The 22378-nt window shown below is 39.9% G+C and overlaps 1 protein-coding gene across 1 annotated transcript in view; it reads left to right on the forward strand.

Annotated features, from left to right (window-relative positions):
* The window catches only part of tgfbr3 (transforming growth factor, beta receptor III), a 139289-nt gene that overhangs the window by 79110 nt on the left and 37801 nt on the right, over positions 1-22378 (forward strand). Inside the window, exons 4-5 of the mRNA XM_067459552.1 lie at positions 4383-4520; positions 20252-20435. Of these exons, the coding sequence (XP_067315653.1) occupies positions 4383-4520; positions 20252-20435 (322 nt within the window). The remainder of the gene's footprint in view (positions 1-4382; positions 4521-20251; positions 20436-22378) is intronic.

Consider the following 22378-nt stretch of genomic DNA (forward strand, 5'->3'; position numbering starts at 1 on the left):
TAAACAATGTGCAGTGGCGCACAACCTACGTAGAATACCCACGGTGCAAACCAGTGAGCAAATCCACAGGGGTAAACGCACACAGCATTAGTGTGCAGACGAGCGTGTTTAACACAGGCTAGTTGACTGCAATATTTCATCTCCAGTCACTTAACTTAAGGGAACTGGGAGAATGTAAGGAAGTGTGGGTGGTATGTGAGCCATTCCACAATGCCGTTATGCTCTAGTCTAGACTGAAAGCACGCATGCAGACAAGCGTGTTTGACCACAGGCTAGTTGACTGCAATAAGGCTAGTTGACTTTATATGGTGTAATCCGGCCGCGGCGGGATTTATTTGTGATTTTGTGAGGCTGAATTAACAGTGCTTATGTAGGGGTGCACACTGTGTAGTGGACACTTTGTCTACAGTGTAAAAACCTTTCCAGCCGCCTGAATAAAGGGGACTGGAAGTGATAGAGTGAAAAAAGGGCTTAGCTTGGCAGCCATTTTCCGACGCCCTTATGCTCTGACAGTGAGCGCGTGCTATGACGTAAGCCGCGCTCTAGTCAGCAACGCGCTGTGGAAGGGGCGCGCGCTATCATGACAAGGCAGCCATTACAACTTCCTTGGCAGTAAGCGCGCGCTGCAGCGACATTGTTCTTGACATACCCAACAGCCCGAGCTCGCTCGTCTAACTTACTCTAGTATTCTCTGTCCGCAGCGCTTCAGCACGGCGGCGGTAGAATGAGCACGGCGAGAGCTTCGGCTCGAGTTTGTTTATTCACTCTAGTATTCTCTGTCCGCGGCGATAGAGCGACAGGACGAGAATTGGAAGCGTGAGGAAAAACTCTGTCCGCGGCGCTTCTAGCACGGCGAGAGCTTCGGCTCGAGTTAGTTTATTCACTCTAGTATTCTCTGTCCGCGGCGATAGAGCGACAGGACGAGAGAATTGGAAGCGTGAGGTAAAACTCTGTCCGCGGCGCTTCTAGCACGGCGAGAGCTTCGGCTCGAGTTTGTTTATTCACTCTAGTATTCTCTGTCCGCGGCGATAGAGCGACAGGACGAGAGAATTGGAAGCGTGAGGAAAAACTCTGTCCGCGGCGCTTCTAGCACGGCGAGAGCTTCGGCTCGAGTTAGTTAATTCACTCTAGTATTCTCTGTCCGCGGCGATAGAGCGACAGGACGAGAGAATTGGAAGCGTGAGGTAAAACTCTGTCCGCGGCGCTTCTAGCACGGCGAGAGCTTCGGCTCGAGTTTGTTTATTCACTCTAGTATTCTCTGTCCGCGGCGATAGAGCGACAGGACGAGAGAATTGGAAGCGTGAGGTAAAACTCTGTCCGCGGCGCTTCTAGCACGGCGAGAGCTTCGGCTCGAGTTTGTTTATTCACTCTAGCATTCTCTGTCCGCGGCGATAGAGCGACAGGACGAGAGAATTGGAAGCGTGAGGTAAAACTCTGTCCGCGGCGCTTCTAGCACGGCGAGAGCTTCGGCTCGAGTTTGTTTATTCACTCTAGCATTCTCTGTCCGCGGCGATAGAGCGACAGGACGAGAGAATTGGAAGCGTGAGGTAAAACTCTGTCCGCGGCGCTTCTAGCACGGCGAGAGCTTCGGCTCGAGTTTGTTTATTCACTCTAGCATTCTCTGTCCGCGGCGATAGAGCGACAGGACGAGAGAATTGGAAGCGTGAGGTAAAACTCTGTCCGCGGCGCTTCTAGCACGGCGAGAGCTTCGGCTCGAGTTTGTTTATTCACTCTAGTATTCTCTGTCCGCGGCGATAGAGCGACAGGACGAGAGAATTGGAAGCGTGAGGAAAAACTCTGTCCGCGGCGCTTCTAGCACGGCGAGAGCTTCGGCTCGAGTTTGTTTATTCACTCTAGTATTCTCTGTCCGCGGCTGTAGCGCGACGGAATGAGAGAAGAGTGGGAACAACTCTGTGGCAGCGGCGGAAGAAGAGCCGCGGCGGCGGCAGAGTGAAGAGAGCTTCGGCTTGAGTGTGCTCATGTCCTCTAACATTCTCTCTTTCCGCGGCGCTATTCAGCGCGACGGGACGAGAGCAGAGGGAGAGTGAGAAGAGCTCCGTCTTTCCGCGGCGCTTAACGACGCGGCGGAACGAGAGAGTCCTCGAGTAGAACAAGCCTGTAAGCTCTAGAAGTGGCGTTGCAGCGGCAACACACACACAAACACATATAACACTCAACATAGACACAGTTTAAAGGATATATAACGCCGGATGGCGTAGCTGGAACGGCAGAGAAGGCGGAGAGGGAGTCCGTCGTCCTCAGCTGCAGGTTCCGCTGGTGCCTTTTCAACGGCGGTGCTTCTTCCGGAGACCAGCGAAGGTATCGCTGAAGGAGATAAAATCTGACACCTATGGCGAATTAGGGTCTTATATAGCCTCCTGTATGCAAATATAAGCACCTTTTTCGGCGGGCTTCTGGAACGCCCCCCATTGGTTCGTTCCTCTCAGCCGCCTCACCATAGGTTCCTGCAGTTGCCGCAGCCCGGCCAATCAGAGCGCTCCTCGCGCTGGGCTATGGCCGTGCAGCTCACTGCGCTTTACATAGATACCTTTATTAAAAGTTTTGCTTCACATTCTCGAGAAAAGGAGTTTTTCCCATACGTAATACGAGGAACCTCTCTCGAAAGGGAACCAGTCATAAGTTGCACGGGTGTATTTGTGGCAATAGTCAACAATACATTGCATGGGTCAAAGTTATTGATTTTTCTCTTATGTCAAAAATCATTAGGATATTAAGTTAAGATCATGCATGAAGATATTTTGTAAATGTTCTACCATAAATATATAAAACATTTATTATTAGTAGTAATATGCATTGCATTTGGACAACTTTAAAGGCGATGTTTTTCAATATTTAGATTTTTTGCACTCTCAGATTCCAGATTTTCAAATAGTTGTATATCAGCAAAATAGTGTCCTATCCTAACAAAGTATACATCAGTGGAAATATTACTTAGTCAGCTTTCAAGTTTTTGTGGTTCAGGTATTTATTTGCGTTCAGGGACCAGGTGAAGAAATTGAATGGATGTGCGCATGTTGGTAAAAAAAAAAGAAAAGTAAAAAAATCTTTTTTCACTTGTTTTCTAAAATTGTCACTTTGTAATCATCAAATAAAAAGTAACATTTTATTGATTGCAAAAAAATTACATCTTAAGTTAGCAGATTTTCAAAATTATAAAATATTTCAATAGCATTTTTAGGGGTGATCCCGAATAGTCGAAGATTTGATGCATCGATATGCGGAGCCGATCTCACAGTCGAATCTTGGCAGGTGTTATGAAACGAGGATCATAACATTTTGGCAATAAGGGAGTGTTCGATAGTCTTTAAAATTCGAACACATTGTTTTCAATGAGTGCACACACACCAGCGGCGGCATTCGGCATCTGTCCGCGGCACCACAGAGCGCCATTTCAAATATTAAAATTATTTTTTATATTAAACTTATATTAATTTCCCTCAAATCATCAGTGTAAATACTGATTTCACCCTGTGCTACAAGATACACTCATCGTGCAGTTCCTCTGTCAGAAGTCCATCCAAAATTGAGCTTGCGCGTATTTAATGTGCGGTGTGAGATACCTGAGGCGCGACGCTGAGCTTCGCGTCCGGTGTGCGACCCCTTTTAGGCATAATCGGCTTAAGCACGTGCATGTAAACACACTCATTGTGTTCTTTTCCTCTCCAGGCAGGTATTTTTCTTCAGGTTTATTTATCAAAATGTTTTTTTATATATTTGTGTGATGTTCTGTATTGCAATCGCGGCTTTAAAATGAAAACGGTTTATGAATGTTTATCCACCACATTACCTTTTATTAAAACCTAAATAAGAAAACCGTTGTCAGTTTGTCTATCAGTTGGCAGGCAATTTTGGTCGCTTTTTTAAAAATTGTTGCTGTGTGCAGTGTGTAAAGGAAAATAAAATAGTTTTACCCTGTTGCTGACTAGTGTCGTGCCCCTCCCAACCCATTCACACACACATAGATGATTCAACTATCAGTCGATTATAGAGAGATTCGACAAATCTGATTAGAATATGTAAATCCTTAGTCGGGGACACCCCTAGGCTTTTTCTTCATTATGATATCAGGACAGTTGTACCACCCTGATTATTTTTGACAATTTTCATTTCCCAAAAGTTGAATATTAAAAAGTGTCACTGATTTCCCTAAAATGTTGTAGACTAAATGTCCAAATGTTTTACTTTAAAAGACAAAAAATGTCTGAGAATTCCTTCTAGCAGCAAAAGCTCTGTGGACTTTATACAGTTCAGAGCCCCATGGGTCTTTCCCATCGCTAGTGAAAGTCCTCATTGTCTTCAGAAACCTTATGATGTAATCTTCTCTCTTATTCTCATTTGACCCCCTTCTTTGCTGTGTTCAGGTGGCGTTACATCTGCGGCCCATCCAGTCCCTGCAAATGCACCAGAAACCCCTGGTCTTCGTCCTGAACTCCCCTCAGCCCGTCTTCTGGAATCTTCAGACAGAGAAACTGGTCTCAGGAGTCAAACGCATCTTCCATGTGAGTCTGAGCTGCTTTATGACTCTCAAACCATCTCTCTATCACCGCCTTGTCTCTCTCCCTTCCTCCCCAGCACTGCTTCTCAGCCAACTCCATCTACATTTTCTCAGTAATGAATATGCAGATTATCATTTATTCCGAATCAACAAGCATCTTTAAACACACAATTCATTTACACTCTCGTTGGCTCGTCTTACCTTCCTCAAACAAACTTCTCCACTCTCCTGTCAGCAGAGGTCTTACTCGCTCAAAGATGCATTCAGGTGTGTTTACCCAGAGGAAACACAAACATGCTCACACGCACACATATACACACGTAAACACACCCCATGCCAACACAACCATCTTTCAGACAGAGGCTTGTGTAATTGCATCTGGCACAGGCTCACAGGTTTATATTGACTGCTGTAGATGTTCACCACTCTGCCTTAAGGATGTTTGGTGGCGAGACGGTGGCTCGGTTTATTCTCTAGTTGTGGCTTCGCTCTGTTCCCCACTGCTTTACCCATCGCTTTCACCACAGAAACACTTATTGCTCAGTGGGTGCTCTTCCATCAGGAGACCTAGAGTTCTCAGATATGCAAAATTCTCAAAAATTGGACATATAGGACAATTGTATAATGTAAATTGTTGACAGAGTAAGTGTAGAGTTATTAATGTGAATAATACCGACCAACATAAATATCTAAAATGTTGATATTATTTGGTCTGGGAAAACTTTAATGAGAACTGTTCATGTGGAGATCTCTGACTTTGGATTGCAGAAATTTATATCTTGGCAAATATAAAAGTCTGCAGAGATCTCTACTGAAACTCTAGAGGAGACATGTGTGAGATGACGGGACGCTTACAGTAAAAAAAATCGGAGCAGCAGGACAGCCTCATTTACGAAACACAGACTGAACATTGTGTGTAATTTATTGAAGACCATCTGCATAGTTTTGGGGATGGATATGTGTTCTCTAAATGGCTATGTTTACACGCACATGATAATCATTAATCTGACTGTAATTGAACTGATGGCTCAATCGACCTGAAAAGCCCTTATGTAAAATAAGCAGTTAAATACTTGAATGCACATGTACAGTGCCATGATGCATATGTTTTTCATACATTTTATGTCATATGAACACACACTGTAAAAAAAAGTTTGGTTTAACTTAAAAAAGTAAGTTTCCCAGTTGCCTTCATTTTGAGTTTATTGAAATAAAGTTAATACAACAAATGAGAATAAATAGAAATGTAATTTTTTTTCCAGGTGTACTTTCACTATACGAAAAAAATGACTTGTCACTATTTTGTTACATTGCAAATTTATTTAACACTAAATATAAATTATGATTTTTATTTTTTCCCCATACATACATGTGCATTCTATCGCTCGCTGCACAAGACAGCATAACTTAGAATGGTTTTACAAACAATTTATGCAAATTAATTCATGTGTTTTATGAATGAGGCCCATTGCTATCTAGTATAGGATGGACAATTGAGATACTAAAACAAATCTTCTTTGAGAGTTTTCATTTCTACGTGTGTTTTCAAGACCTCTCACCTAGATCAGAATCCATATCTACACAACTATTTTAAACCCTTTTGTATTTACTGAATGGCAGAGGACATTTTACAACCAGTAAAAAGCACAAAAAAAAAAAAAGTTGTTTATTTATGCAAACCTTTGAGACGTCGTTTTGTTCGAAGCAGCATTTCTCACAAATAAACGAAGGACCAATGAGATCAGCAACAACGACTTTCTGACAGCATTATAGTTTTCCAGCCATATTGGGAAACGAAGCAGAGTTACTACACTTTTCTTCACCCCAAAAATAACAATGACAAGATCCAGGGCGTTCCTCCCTGCACTGAGGGAGCTCAGAGGAGAGCTGGAGGGGTGTGGGGGGTTAAGTAAAATCACCCCCGCTGAATAGCCAACCATATTTAGTCAGGCTTAATGAGAAAATGAAGGTGGGCTGGTCAGGATCTCTGATCATACACATTGCAATCCAGGATGAGAAACAGACTTTTATAACATTTTTTTTTTTTTTTTCTGCAATAGCATGTACACTATCGTAGTATTTATTCATATTTTGAATGAGATTATTTTGATGGTTTCTAAAGATTATTGTATTATATTTCCTTCTGGTGTGAGGTGTGTTAAGAATGATTGAATCTGCTTGGATGAACCTTGGGCCGCACTGATCTCAAATCATAAATATCTAAAATGTTGTGTTAGCTGAACTCTACTGACAAACACGTACGCGCACCCAAAGAAACATAACACGACTTAATCCAAACTTTATTCAAACCCAAATCCATTTAAAAAAAAAAAAAAAAAAAAATTCTGTAAAAAGTAGTCCAAACACTATCTTCCCCATTTCTTCTTGCCCGTCATCCGCCATGTCTGTTTAATCTAAAGTCACTTGTGACGTGAGAGTTTTGCGAGATTTCCCGTGTTCACAGTTGGGACTGGACTTTCTGAATGGACTCTGTTAGTGTGGTGTGCTGTCTTGGTCACATTGCGGCACTCCACACACTATAGGAACAAAACGAAATTATAATTTTTTTAACTTATTGCCATGTTTGGGGTTTCTCACATTTTGAAAATGTGACACTCTGACACTCATGAGCACTGTCATGTGATATAATCCGGCCTATCGTGAAACAGTCATCAGAGTTCCTGCGGTACTTCAATAGCGCCGACTCCACGTGACTGTGACGTATGCCGTCTTAAATCTGACAAAATTTCTAACCAGCATGCACTGCTTCTAGTCAGCCGCCGATCAGTCACACTGCACCAACAGACATCGACCAACAGCAACAAATGCATGTCTGAATTAGTTGGATCAGTGTGTCTTTTGGTGCATTGTGAATTAGCTATAGCAAACTAAAATATTTGGAATCATGCATATAAAGTGAACATAGGGCATATTTGCAATCTTTTACATGGACCTAGGATACATTTAAATGACATACAATGCAAAATTTTGCTTTTAGAAGTGCACATGCTGTTGTTACTAAGAATTCCTTTTAAAGGTCACCCGCCACGGTTGCTGGAAAATAAAAAATGCCCCAAAATACCCACATTTGGCTGATAGCGGGTGTTAATTTCCCATTATGTCCCTATCACATGAGAAAATCACAATGAAATGAGAGCAAGAGGCCTCACTGGTTTTAACTCTGTCACACTTTTCCTGCCTTATGTACACTGTAAATACCTTTATGTAGCTAGCGGTTCTATGCAATAATCATTTTCAAATGTGTTTTAAAACCGTAGCATTCCAGAGGAATGTAGTGCTGAGAGCCACTATTATTTCCATGTGTGTGGATGCGTTCCGCACTCCTGCTTGTTTTGTTGATGCGGATGTACAGTATGTGCAAATAAAATACATGCTTTATTTCTTTGTCTATATAAGGGACTTTCTTAAACATGCACACTGACAAGCATAATAATATCGTCATCAATTTTTTTCGTGGCCACAGAGAGATGTCCAACTCTACTACACCCTGCATTCTCTTTGTGTGAGGCAGTCCACTTTTACCATGTTAAATTCGGTCTTTCCTCCAGAGTTCCGAACGTTGTGGTTGTCATTCATCACCTGGTTGTGGGAAGGGACTGTTTATTCTGTAAAACTGTCCGTCAACACATTTCACTCTTGTTGCCATGGCACAAACTGTGCAAAGAATGAAAAGGAACCACAGTGAACAATTTCACTGTTTCACTGAACAACATTTTTTGGTCTGTTACCAAGGCTCGGGTACAGATACTTTTGAGATTATGGATGAGAAAAATGTAAATATCGTGCTAGACCGCAAATTGAGTTATTTCCTCTAGAGACGGGATGTATTCTCATGTAGGATTCATGTAATTTCATGCAGACGACTTTATGGCCAAAATGTATTTCAGAGGAGAATGTGCTGAGGTCATCCTTGGATGTTTATTAGCATGTCAACGCTCTTGTAAATGTCTAGCTTTGTATGAAGTGCCAATAAAGAACCTAGGGCAAATACGAGAAAAGGTAAAGACTGTGTTTGTGATCGATGCTTTAGCAGATAGCTAAAAGTGCTCACAACCAATATGACCGATTTGATAAATTCAAGCTGAGTGACAAATATTTTACAGATATACTGTATATACTTTGAATGCTGTGACAGACAACATTCAGGCTCAATGAAGACTCCAAAACCTATTGGGCTGCCTAAATAAGACATACTTCATTTTGGCTGTCTATGGTAACATCACATGTTTCATCAGTGGATAAAACAATCCCAGAATTCATTGCAATTAGCTCAGCAAGAAGTGATCTCAAGAGTTATGTCAGTTATAAATGTCTTTGTCTGTTCTAAAAAGAATCGATATAAATAGTTTATATTGTTATGAATATAAAGTTGATGTACAGCTATTGTAAATAGTTATAGAAAAATAAATATATATTTATATATGCATTTTATTGGCCACCCTGTACTCCATATACTGGATTAGCATCAACATCGGCCAAATGAAAAGTCAACTGACCATTCATTTTGGCTGAAAACACTGGGGCCTTGTGTGAGCCGCGGAATGTGAATTTTACTCCGTAAGCCCTCTTTCTCGACTGGAAGATCTCAATAATGAGCCAGGACTGAGAAAAAACAGAGACCTGATCCCATTGTTGAGCTGTCAGCACGTACCTTCATCCCTCACTTCACATCTTCCTTTTGCTCCTGGCTTTGATTTTATTAGCCCATGTCTAATGATGACATCATCTGAATACACACACAGCCCTCACGGTTCTGAGATCTGCCAAGGCAATGAGCTCACCATATTTTTTTTTTTTCCACTACAGAACCTCCTTACCAGTCGTCCTGACACACTGACAGAATTCATCCTCTCGTTGCGCAACTCTTCTAAACTCTCACACACCCTGTTCCACGCCGGAACTATTTCCGGCTCAATGCTCTCGAACGGATCTCAGTTACAGCACATAGCCCCAGCAGATGGCTTAAGTGCATGTAGCATCGTAGCCAAGTCATGCGCGATTTTGTTTAAAATTTACAAACATGGTTGGAGTGGAAGCAGGGGGTTTACAAAAATCAACCTTCACAAATCACACCAGGCACAAATCAAACAAGCTAGTTCAACCCAACTACTCCAACTACTACTCTCTCTCTCTCTCTCTCTCTCTCTCTCTCTCTCTCCTCTCTCTCTCTCTCTCTCTCTCTCTCTCTCTCTCTCTCTCTCTCTCGCTCTCTCTCTCTCTCTTCTCTCTCTCTCTCTCTCTCTCTCTCTCTCTCTCTCTCTCTCTCTCTCTCTCTCTCTCTCTCTCGCTGTCTTGTTTGGCTAGATGTGTTATTTTTTTACAGGCAAGATCATAAATTAATTCATACAATGACCTCAGTAAACCTGTCTGTGATGACATGATGACAGAATAAAGTTGAACCTGTCAGGGTGTTATACTGTCTTATTATTATTATGATCCCCCCCCCCCAAAAAAAATTATAATTATTAGAGAGAAAAATGAATTGCATATATTTACAAAAAAGAAGAAGAAGAAAGAAATGTATTATTACTCCCACATGCATGGAAAGAAAACATTTCTAAGAACTGGGGTACAACCATTTTAAAAATATTTTGTCCATCTCTTTATTTTGGACACTATTATTTGTCATTGACCCTGGAACCAAGTTTCTACCTCTCAGACCCTCAAAGTTGGCCCTATATTTTTACAGTTGAGTAATGGCTTTATAAGGCTGGTTGTCTGCGGATGATCCCTGCCAACCCTTGTTTCCTGGTTCCAGCACTTGGAGGTCCAAAGAGGCAGATGGGAGTCCTGGAGTCTGAGCAGAAAGCTGGTGTTGGCTGCTTTCACCACCCGCACTAAAACAAAAGGCCTGAAATCCAAACATCTCATTGTAAAACACAATCCTTGTGACATTTTGCCAATCTTTTACCAGCCGTGAAAGAGTCTAAAGGGGGCTATGAGTAGATACTTGTATATCAAAATAATCTCAAAACAATGTTTTTTGTCAAGAGAGGTCTGAAGAAGACCAGAATGTTAAACTTTCATTGTTGCACTTTGAAACTTTCAAAAAGTGGTGGGTTAAAAACAACCCAAGTTAGGTTGAAAATGGACAAACCCAGAAATTGGGTTGTTTGAATGGGTCCATTGACTGGGTTCAAACAACCCAATTTCTGAATTTGTCCATTTTCAACCCAACTTGGGTTGTTTTTTAACCCAGCACTTTTTAGAGTGTGGTGACCAGCATGGGATAATGGTCTCTTCAGCATTCTTCTTGGCTTTCTTGGTTACCCGAAAGATGATTTACCATCAAACAAACAAAAAAAGAACAAAAAAAGAAAAGTTTTTCTGGTGAACAACAGCTGTTACAGTCTACAAACTAGACTATCACCAAACTAGAACTAACCAGCCTGCACGTTTGTTGTGGTCTAAGTTGTGATATTCAGCAGGATCTGGCAAACGTTTCTGAAATAATTGATGGTGCAACATTTTAAAAAGTTTGGCTGTTGTAAATTTGTTGCTCTTTCTGTATTTGCCAAGTGGCTGCTTTCCTGATTTTTATTGCCTCGGGAGGTTAGCAAAAACAGTCTCGCTCTCCCTCAGATTTTTAATTGAAACCATTGCGGGACCAGTATTAGTTTTGCGATGGAGGTTGATCTGCAGGAACGCTCTTCTGTGGCGCTTGCAGACAGATGGTGTTGTTTGTTCCATGGCAGTCTCTCTCTTCAGTTCACAGGAACACGACAATGGAACTTTGCCAGGACCTTGATTAGCTTTCTGGAGTGAGCAGAACAAATCACCCACAAATTTATTTACCGCCTTCATCTCTTCAGCACGTCATGGCACGTTTGTTTCCCATCTCGGGAGCTCACGTCGCATCTTTTTCCTCTTCTCTCACGCCTGTTTAAACACTTCATCATCTCCTACAGATATTTTCGCTTTCTCAAGTAGAGGGAGGTTCATAGTGAACGTTTTGGAGATTAGTGTGCGCTTATAATTGATATAAACCATTTGGCGTGCCGTCTCTTTTTCTTTTCTTAACATATGGTTGTCACATGTAGATGCTGAAAGGCAGAAGGTGCAGGAAATCCAGTGAAATATGCGTGTAGGTTACTTGTTGGAGGACAGATGTTAATCTGAGATATTAGGAACGGCACAGGTGTGATGGAAACGGTGCAGTAAACTGAGGCGTAAATGTAGGTACCATTACAAAACCAGTGCGAAAACCATGGCAGCAGTGGGGTGTTAAATTACATATCCCAATTTTCCATCAAATCAGCAAATGCCAGATGTCAAGCTGTTCTTGCTTTCTCAGCAGAAGTAGATAAAACATTTTGGTTTGGCTGGATGGTGTGATATTTAGTCGGGTAGTGTAAGACTCAGCAACTCTAGGACATTTCTGTATTTGTCAGGTTACCTCACAGGGTCTCTTGGAGATCATGTGGGCCTGAACACAGACTCAGACGGAGTCAGACTCCCGAGAGCAGAGTATGGACATTAGCTCATATCTCTGAGCAAACCCAGGGACCCAATCCAATCTGGACCTGTTTACTGACAGATAAGGCATAAACAGGAAGATTTATACAGAGCTAATCTCACTCAAAAGTTCCAGACGGGTTCTTGTGAGTGTGAGAAGAGCAAGACTGCTGTGATGACACTCAGGACACTGAGGGAAACGTTGTTCTTCTTAAACAAGACACTGCTCTATAGACACTTTGCAGAGGATAAAAAATGTATTTATGACTTTTTTTGTTTTTGTTTTTTTGGTGCGACCTTTGTTGGATAGGTACAGCGGAAAGCTGAGCAGTATCACTCAATCTAGTCATGTTCACTAATAATTCCATGCAAATGTTCGTACTTGGTGAACGTGTACAGAAAAGTTTCTCACACTAACATTTTTTTCCGGAACAGGTGCGTACACTACACACACAAATTGGTTCTTCTTACCCTCCAATTTTGATGTATCTGGATTACTAAATGAGGGACTTTGTTAACACAGTTTGTAATTGGAATAATATACACCCTAATCATATTCATTTAAAAAACTTTCAGTCCTTTTGCTCTTAAAGGAGTTGGTCACCCAAAATTGAAAATGATCCCATAATTGACTCACTTTCAAGCAATTCTCTAGGTGTATATGACATTCTTCTTTCAGACGAGTTATATAAAAAAATTTCCTGGCTAATCCAAGCATTATAATGGCAGTGAATGGCAGCCCGAAATTTAAACCCCAAAAAAGTGCATCCATCTCTATTATAAAAGTATATATTTTACTATATAACATGTTAAAAAATTTATTTTTCTTACAAAAACCCATCGGTTCACAGAAGGCCTTTATTAACCCCCCGGAGCCGTATGGATCACTTTTATAATGGATTCTTGGTTTTCTGCCATTCACTGCCATTATAAAACTTGCAAATCCAGGATGGCTTAAGGGTGAGTAAATAATGGGGTAATTTTTTATTTTAATTATTTTAATTTTTTAGAAAAAAAAAGAACAAAAATAGTTTTTTTTCTTATTAATCTTGAAACCTGTTTCACACAGATGCAGAAATAGAAAATGACTTGTAATTGAGATGAGGGTTTACAGCCTGAGGTAGCTGCCTCCCACTGAGAGGCTATGTTGTTAACACATACCACTAATTGTGCTCAATAAAGGTGAGCAGCAGCTTTCAGCACACTTTACCGACACTTACCACATCACTCGCGAGACACCTTCAAAGAGAAACTCGCCTTTTAATCACTCTCGGTTTTATTTCTGTTCACAGAAGTATATCTAAAAACAGCTAACAGTAACTGCCCTGTGTTTCACTCTGTTATCACTCTGAAGTCATTATTACCCCAATTTGTTTTATAAATGTACATTGTGCGTCATTTTCAGGTACAAGATTTGCATAGTCAAGCCAAGTCTTTTCTATAGCAGGCAATACTGAATGTCTGATGTATGCTTAACATGGTTACATGATGATGCCAAGGTTCTACTGTATATGTCCTTCTATTATATAACATATATTAGGCTACTTATATTAACTTATGTATATTGCCTCACTCTGATTTCAACATTTTGCACATTAGTTTGTATATTCTTTCTCTGCTAACAAAAATAGTTCCAAATCAACTCAAAATATCAAGCTTTGCATGTCACCATGAGCCGATTGTGCGAGTTAGGTGGAGTGACAGCATTTTTCTCCCCCAAATTGTATTGTAATGACTTGGGATCCATTCCAAGTTTTTCTTTTCTTACTGGTGAGCGAAAGCCCGCACTGAGTGATCCTAAAATTATTTTGCTTGTGTAGGGTGAGTGATCATTTTATTTTCTTTAGAGATTTGTTGACAGTCATACAACTAGTACTTTTGATGCCTGTTCTAAAAGTTAGACTCGTGTTTTATTATATGCCGTAATCTTTTAAAAACATGTATGTCCATCTGTATACTGGCATTGAGTTTGATGGCTTTGGAAAGGATGAAGATGGTTTGGGGTTGGGGTCTGGGGGTCTGGCTGAACTCCAGAGTGGGTTTATTGCTTTCATATTCCCTTTTGAAATTCTTGAGGTTTGAAACTCTTCCCAAAGCCTGGAGCTAATTTAGTTTTAGTCCTTTCCTTCTAATTCCTCGAGACTAATTACAGCCCTATTGCTGCAATTAAATCGATAAACTCCTCTGTGCTCAGCTGGGCCTGCCAACATAAGCCTCCTCTCCTCTCCTCTCCTCTCCTCTCCTCTCCTCTCCTCTCCTCTCCTCTCCTCTCCTCTCCTCTCCTCTCCTCTCCTCTCCTCTCCTCTCCTCTCCTCTCCTCTCCTCTCCTCTCCTCTCCTCTCCTCTCCTCTCCTCTCCTCTCCTCTCCTCTCCTCTCCTCTCCTCTCCTCTCCTCTCCTCTCCTCTCCTCTCCTCTCCTCTCCTCTCCTCTCCTCTCCTCTCCTCTCCTCTCCTCTCCTCTCCTCTCCTCTCCTCTCCTCTCCTCTCCTCTCCTCTCCTCTTACAGCTTTCATGGTTAACTAATCGTGAAAAGTGTTGCATTACATTTAGATCTATGGCATTTGATTTAGGTCTATGGCATTGTATTAAGATCGTGGCATGAAAAGTTGCAGAGATGAACATTGTAGCCGATCACAGACACATGTTGAGAGCATGAAAGCTTATCATTAAAACTCAGGGACCCACTTTAGGTGGCCTTATGTACTAACATTTTAATTAATCATGTGATAAAATGCACTTATTGTGTACATACATGTTTTTACATTGTATCTCACCTCAATATCAGTAAAGGTGTTTGGCAGTACAATTTGAACACAGCAAGTACATTGTACTTATTTTTTGATGTAAGTACATAGTACTTAAGGCCACCTAATATAAAGTGGGGCCCTACTCAGTTTCTGTATACACTAACAAATGCTTTCATTTTCACTAACAGTGCAAACGTGATATAGTTAAGAGATTCGTTGAATAAAACAGGAGTCACTGATAAACTCTCTCTGTTTGATTGACAGCTGCAGCAAGCGCTGCTCCAACGATTGCAAAGGGAGCTTTCTTTGATCGCTTTCTTTATAGAATTTAATTACCGTTAAAAATGCAGTGTAAAGCCGGTAAGTCACTGGTTTGATTTACTGACACACAGAAACAAAGAACATCTGACTGTACATGAATTATTACATTTCAGATTAGGCATTGGAATGGACACAGTGACTTACATGTTGCTTTACTGTCAAGCCCAGGCACTGCACAATATTTTGTAATCCTCAACTGCATGTTTATTGCTTGGTAGCTCGATCTGGTTTAACACTAGGCCTATGTCACACGTGCGAATCGGTGTGCGGGGCTAAACAGGCAGTGATGAAGTAGGCATTTATCTTCTTCTGCAGAGGCGGCGTTTCACCACACACTAATGTCACAGCCTGGCACATTCTGAAATCGAGCGTTTGTTGGGCCTGGTGTCTAAAAGCTTTTCTTTAACTATCAAAGAAGTTTTCAGCTCCAAAGCTTAGAGGATATTCTTAAATCACAATGAACTTATATTTATCAAAGGCTGAATGAAAAGTTGATTCTGTAATTCATGACCCCTTTAACTTCCACTGTTTATTAATGCAAAAAGAGTGATGAAAACAGATCTGAGGGACTTGCAATCAAAGTAATTGGGGGAAAGAAGTACAAACATTAAAATATTGACTATCATCGATGGGTTTTTTCCCCGAAAAATATCCATATTTTATGTTACGTTAAACTACTATTCAAAAGTTTATGGTCAGTAAGATTTATTTTGAAGAAATTAATCATTTTAAAGCATTAAATTAATCAAAAGTGACAGTAAAGACATTTATAATTTTACAAGTTTTCAGTTTTTCTGATAATAAGAATTAAAAAAATTATTGAGTACCAAATCAGCATATTAAAATAATTTCTGAAGGATCAAGTGACACTAAATTAGCTTTGCCATCCCAGGAATGATAAATAAATGGCATTTTAAAATATATTAAAATAGAATATGTTTGTGGTTTTTTGTTGATAACTAAATCCTTTATTTATAATGCATTATAAATAAAGGTATTCATAATGCATATCTTTTAATTAATAATTGTAACTAAAGTTAAAATGCATTCATTTTTTGTTATCATGTTTCAATGCATTATACTTATAAGGTGTATGACTGTGATTATAATTATTCATGAGACCATGCTATGCATTATAAGATGCATTACAAGGAAAAATGTATGCAGTAATAATACTTATACTGCATTATAGATAAAGGCTTTAAGTACAGTGTAACCAGTTGTTTTTAAAATTGTAATACTTTTTGCACAATATTATTATGTTTTTACCACATTTTTTATCAAATAAAAGTGGCCTTGGTAAGCATCAGAGAGCTCTTTCAAAAAATGAACAATCTTACCGATCCCAAACTTTTGAATGCTAGTGTATTTCAATTTCATACACCAAAAATTGCCCCAATTTCCCTCCACTGTCAGTGTCCCCCTTTTTGGTATTGATTAAACTGAACTAAACATGTGTCAATCATCCTCTTAAATGAAAATTGCACAATTTTACACTCTCTACAATACAGAGGAACCCTAAAAATAACCTTCAACCGAGACCTTAATTCTTCGACGGCCTTCATGCCTTTCTCATGTTTTTTCTTTTACTTTTTGAAATTTATCACTCCTGGCAAGGATAAGGGCGTTTGCCTGGGGAGCCGTCCAGAGGTCAAGCAGATGTTCCTCATGGTACTGGGTCATGCACCAGGACAGATCTCAGCTCATTCAGCACGTCATACACCTCTTTTTATCTCTCCCTCTCCCTCACTCCACCTCTCCTGTCTGTCACCGCACAATAGTACACAGGTCTCTGGCTGTCGTTCAGATTGGCTGTCTGACTCTCTGCGCAGCTCGTATGGGGTCCTTCAAAGCTGTGGTGTGATATAATGGTTTAATTGGGTTTGCCAGCACGGAACCGAATGAGCGTAGAAAGAACACCTTTGGGAGAATGAGCGAGAGAAATTAATGGAAAAAAACCTCACAAGCATGGAAATGTAATGAGTCTGGGCTGTCTAGACCGTGTGCTTGGCTGTGTGGAGCTGTACTGCGAGTTTTTCAACATATGTGAATGTTTATCTCTCTGAAATGGAGCATGTGGACCCAGGGTCCATTCGGAGCCAAAAGGGAGGACTTTCAGAGCAAAGCCCGCCCAAATCAAGCAAGACAACATGCGGAGAAACTCAGTGCTTTATACTTTTGCAAGAACGTGCACACATTTGCCAGCAATCAAATGAAACTTAAACACATTGATTTTGTGTATCTTTTTCTTACCTCTTGGCCGTGTTACTCTAATCTTATGCTCACATTAAAGCTTGCTTTAACTCTCTGTAATTTCTATCATTTGCACCTCATTCTTGAAACGTAGCATTTGAATAAAATCAAGCACATAACACATATTTAGAGTGTCCTGTAGGGGAGGTTTGCTGGCACAAGCTGACAGGACTCCTCAGTTATGAATTGCTATGACAGCTGTGAAATGTACATTCTGTGTTATTCTTCCTTTCCACAACTATACTAACACTACTCTTTTATGTTTACATGTAGAATAATAATCTGTTTATAATCAGAATCATAGCTCTATCACAATAAAAAGTACTAAAATAAAAACACCCCTGTTGGGGAAAAAATAAATCATGATTTGGATTCGAAATGAAACTGTTATGTGATTTGAAGAAGCATATTTTGAGGGTTCATTTTGAACTAAAGAATGATTGGCGTGTAATGCACAAGGCAGTGTGTTTCTTTGCTGAATAAATAAGCACTTTTTATTGTATTTTTATGAATATATAAAACAACACATATTATTGGGGTAGATCGGCTCTTTTCTGCAAGAGCCATGTTTTCTTTAATAAAATCCATAGCACAAAAAACAATGCCATGTTATCCTAAAACTGTGAATTCCAGCAGGACATCTCTCTCCCACCAATCTTTGCTACATACTTTTATCCATAGTTATTGGAAGGGAAACCAATTTTGAGACTTTATATTACATATTTTTCTCATGACTAAAGTTTTTATTTATTTATTTACTTTAGCATAAATGCTTCTCTTCGGATGCTCAGATATTGTATTCAAGAATACATGTGATGCACATCTGTTCATATAAACAATATGTTCGCAATCTGTAGTCAATTTTATTTTATTCACGTGAACAAAAGGTCTGTGCATGTAAACAATCACTGTCTGCTGCACAAGTTATAATCCATCCGAAAATGAAAAAATCTGTCATTGTTTACTCAGCCCTCATGCCATTTCAAACCTGTTTGACTTTCTTTCTTCTGGGGAAATAGTGGTAGATATTTTGAAGAATGTTGGTAATCAAACATTTCGGTTCCCATTGACTTCCATTGTATTTTTTGTCTATCCAATGACGAAATGAGGTTGAGTAAATGAAAACGCACCCTTATTTTTTTTATCCCTTTAAGCCTATATTCGGAATGCAAAACCAGTGTACTGCAAACTGACTGTATGTTACCTACTTTTAAAAAAAGTTTGTTCACCCAAAAAGGAAAATTCTGTCATTAATCTCTCACCTGCACATCTTCGGAACAAAAATGAAGATATTTTTGATGAAATCCAAGAGCTTTCTGATCCCTCCCATAGACAGCTATTTAATTAACACTTTTAAGGCGCTTAAAGGTTTTAACATTTATTTTAAATTAGGTTATTTGTTAGGTTATTTGTTAATTGTCCATGTGATTACAGTGGTTCATCTTTTATGGTATTAAGCAACAAGAATACTTTTTGTGTGCAAAAATAATGATTTTATTCAACAATTTCATGAAGCCTGTGTCAGAGTTTTATACTATTGGTGCAGTATAAACACCGCAGCCGGCTTATCATTGGCCAACGCTGTTTACATGAGCACCACGACATTATGTGTACGAGTCATTCTGCCAGAAAACCAGGAAGCACTGTACTGCTTACATTACGTTAATAACATAAGAGTTTGACACAGGCTAGAAGAAACTGTTGAATAAAATTGTTATTTTTGTTAGTTTTTTTCTGCAGAAAAAGTATATTCATCACTTCATAAAATTAGGGTTGAACCACATGGACTACTGTATTTTAACAATGTTTTTATGACCTTTCTGGGCCTTGAAAGTGTTAATTAAATAGCTGTCTATAGAGGGTCAAAAAGCTCTTGGATTTCATAAAAAATATCTTAATTTGTATTCCGAAGATGAACAAAAATTTTACGGGTTTGGAACGACATGTGAGCGAGTAATTAATGACAGAATCTTAATTTTTTGGTGAACTTACCCTTTAAGTATGCATTATCCTAGTTTTAATATTAATGCTAACCAACTCAAACTATAGAATGCTATGTTTTTGGCATATTAATATTGTATTCATAATTTGGGAAATTTTCTATTATGTGCACAATATGTACACTGCGCTGAGTCTGCATGACAAAGTATTTGATCCCCTTAAAGTCTGACTTTGATAGTCTGCATTGCTTTTGCATGTGCGAAAGTGTATACATATGTTGTCTATAAGTCTAATGTCAGCCGTTAGCTCTCCTTTCTTCCTCCTGCCCATCTCATCTGATGCACAGCAGTGTGTTATATAAACAGTGGAAGGCAGACACCTTATTGTGTAAGAGGACCATGTGTAAAAATATGGAGCACACATTGGAAGAGGCTTTCAGAAAACCATCAGGATAGAGTGTTAAAGATGTGTTTTGGCAAAGATTGTGTGGAAGGTTTCGTTTTGGAAAGGCTTGTTGTGATACTCTTTTTCCTTTCCTCTCGTAATCTGTAGTCTTGCCCTTAAACTTTATTACCTTAGACTTTCTGCTGTGAAATGGGATGTGCATATCAATACAGCTTTGAGTTTTATGGGCCTGTCTTCATCAACAGAGAGATCTTTGTTTCTTGAACTGTCAAGGGGGAAAATATGCTCCAAGAGTTAACAAAAGGGGTTTGTATTGTACAGCGAGTAACTCAGACAGAAAAAAAATAATAGAGTAAATATTTTACAATTAAAATGTAACACAGTTGCTAAAAATTATGCTTACATATGGATTATTGTATGTTGACAAAAGCCACAATTACTAGTTTTAATTTTGTGTCAAAGTGATACGGAACTGGACAAACCGGGAACTAACTTTAGTTGATAAAATTATTGTATTATCCAATCAGAATTGAGAATTTAACTGCGCTCTTTTAGAAAATACACTAACCGTGTTATTTTATTGATTTCTTAGGTTGCAGAGGGATCTGAAGTGTTTTTTGAGGCAGGAAATTTCTCTGAGTCATGTGAGGTGAAGATGGAAAACCTTCCTCATGGCAATGAACACCTGCTTTCCTGGGCCCATCAACGCTACCGTGCTGTTACCTCTTTCAGCGAGCTCAAGATGGCCCACGACATCTACATCAAAGTTGGAGAGGGTACGTTTTTTTGAGCATGCGCACAGTGTTTTACCTATTCCTCATTTTGTTTTAGCACAAATACATTTATTTGCTTTAAAGGGATAGTCCACCGCTTTTCCATATTAAACTATGTTATTCCCTTAACAAAGAGGAGTTGATACATACCTCTCTCATCTCTGAAAAACAAAAAATCGCTCTGACGCGTGATGACATTTTGATAGCATTTAGCTTAGCCCACTAAGCCCAGTTCATTCACTATGGTACCAAACAGAGATCAAGTTAGAAGCGACCAAACACCTCCACATTTTCCCTATTTAAATACAGTTACACCAATAGCTGAACGACCAAGTATGCTGACTCAAAATAAAATGTGGTGCTTTTATAAGCGGATAACTATAATGTATGGCGGAATAGCACTTCTAAGAGTACTTCGACTCGGCGCAGTAAAAAGTCACAGCTGAAAAATTCTCCCTCAAATCTCCCCCTCCCCCTCTCATTTCCGTCAATAGGAGGAGAGGATTTTTCAGGCGTGACTTTTTACTACGCCGAGTCGAAGTACTCTCAGAAGTGCTATTCTGCCATACATTATAGTTATCCTTTTAAACCCGGCTAAAAAAACGCCACATTTTATTTTGTGTCACCATACTTGGGCGTTTAGCTATTCGTGTAACTGTATTTAAATAGGGGAAACGTGGAGGTGTTTGGTACCTAAGGAATGAACTCGTGTCAGAGAGATTAAGTGCACGCACAGAGAGACGAGCAAGGTATGTATAAACTCGTCTTAGTTAAGGAAATAACATAGTTTAATTTGAAAAAGTGGTGGAGTATCCCTTTGAGTTTATTTGGCTTAAAATAAATGTTGTGCCATTGTTTTCAGCCACCTCTGAACTTCAATCATGGCCCTGCACATGCTTATTCACTCTCAATGGTGCCTATTGACTGTGTTTAGTAACTAGAACCATGGATAATAAAGCAAATCTTGGTGAAGCCACCTCAAGTCATTTTAATTTCCACTGGGCAACATTCAGTTTCATTTAAATACAACATGGCAAAATCTGCGGGTTTAAATGGCAGACTTTCTCTGTCTCTCATTTGTAATCATTCGATTAGCTTGCATGTCAGGCTCACATACAGCCGAGAGATGGAGAATTGATGGAAAGGCCAAGTAAACATATGGGAAGAGTTTCAGATGAAAGCCCTGACTGCCAGCTTGTGCGTACGGGCCCTTTGCCAAGTCTGAAGCCTTTCACAACAGTCCTTTTAAAAAGAGAAGGATGAGGGAGAATAGCAGACCTAGAGGAAAAAGGGAATGAGCAAAGGGAAAGTTTGGCAGGGAGGGTATAGAAAAAGAAAAAAGAAGCCCAAAACAGAAAGTCCAAATTTATAGCATTACCAGGAAGCCTTGTAAGATTCTGCTAAGAAAGTATCTTAGCCATCTGCCCAATGACATGAGCCGTAAGGGGGAAATTGGCTTATTCTCAAAGGAAACGGTTTAGGGGCATTTAACTTGAAACCGACTCTTGGACTTTGATATGATGTTTGAGTCAGACAGGGCTGCCACATTCAAAAAGAGTTTGCTGTTTACTCGATGAGAGCATGAAACAGAGAAAGCAGAAACAGATACTTGCAAATACGTGCCATTAGCGCAGCGAGCCTCAGGGATTGTTTGAAGAAAGAAGAAAAGGACAGATCCGGCTGTGTGTTTCACCCAGGGCTCCATCGTGTTTCCCCCGCTGAGTTCTAAGACCAAACCAGCAACACGTCTGACTTCAGCATCTATCAACTGTCAGGTTGCCCGGTTAAACTCCTACAGCAAACAGAAAACCTGGTGCTCATTTTTTTCAGTCCGTAGAAGAACATGAGATTCCAGCACTGGAAGAAAGTAATGACTGCATCATTCAAAGTACGCTTTCCAGTCTCTAAGCTTGTTTCGGTCAGCCCCGTAAAACATTTGGCCCGGC

Source organism: Pseudorasbora parva, chromosome 12 (assembly GCF_024679245.1).
Source record: "Pseudorasbora parva isolate DD20220531a chromosome 12, ASM2467924v1, whole genome shotgun sequence".
NCBI lineage: Eukaryota > Metazoa > Chordata > Actinopteri > Cypriniformes > Gobionidae > Pseudorasbora > Pseudorasbora parva.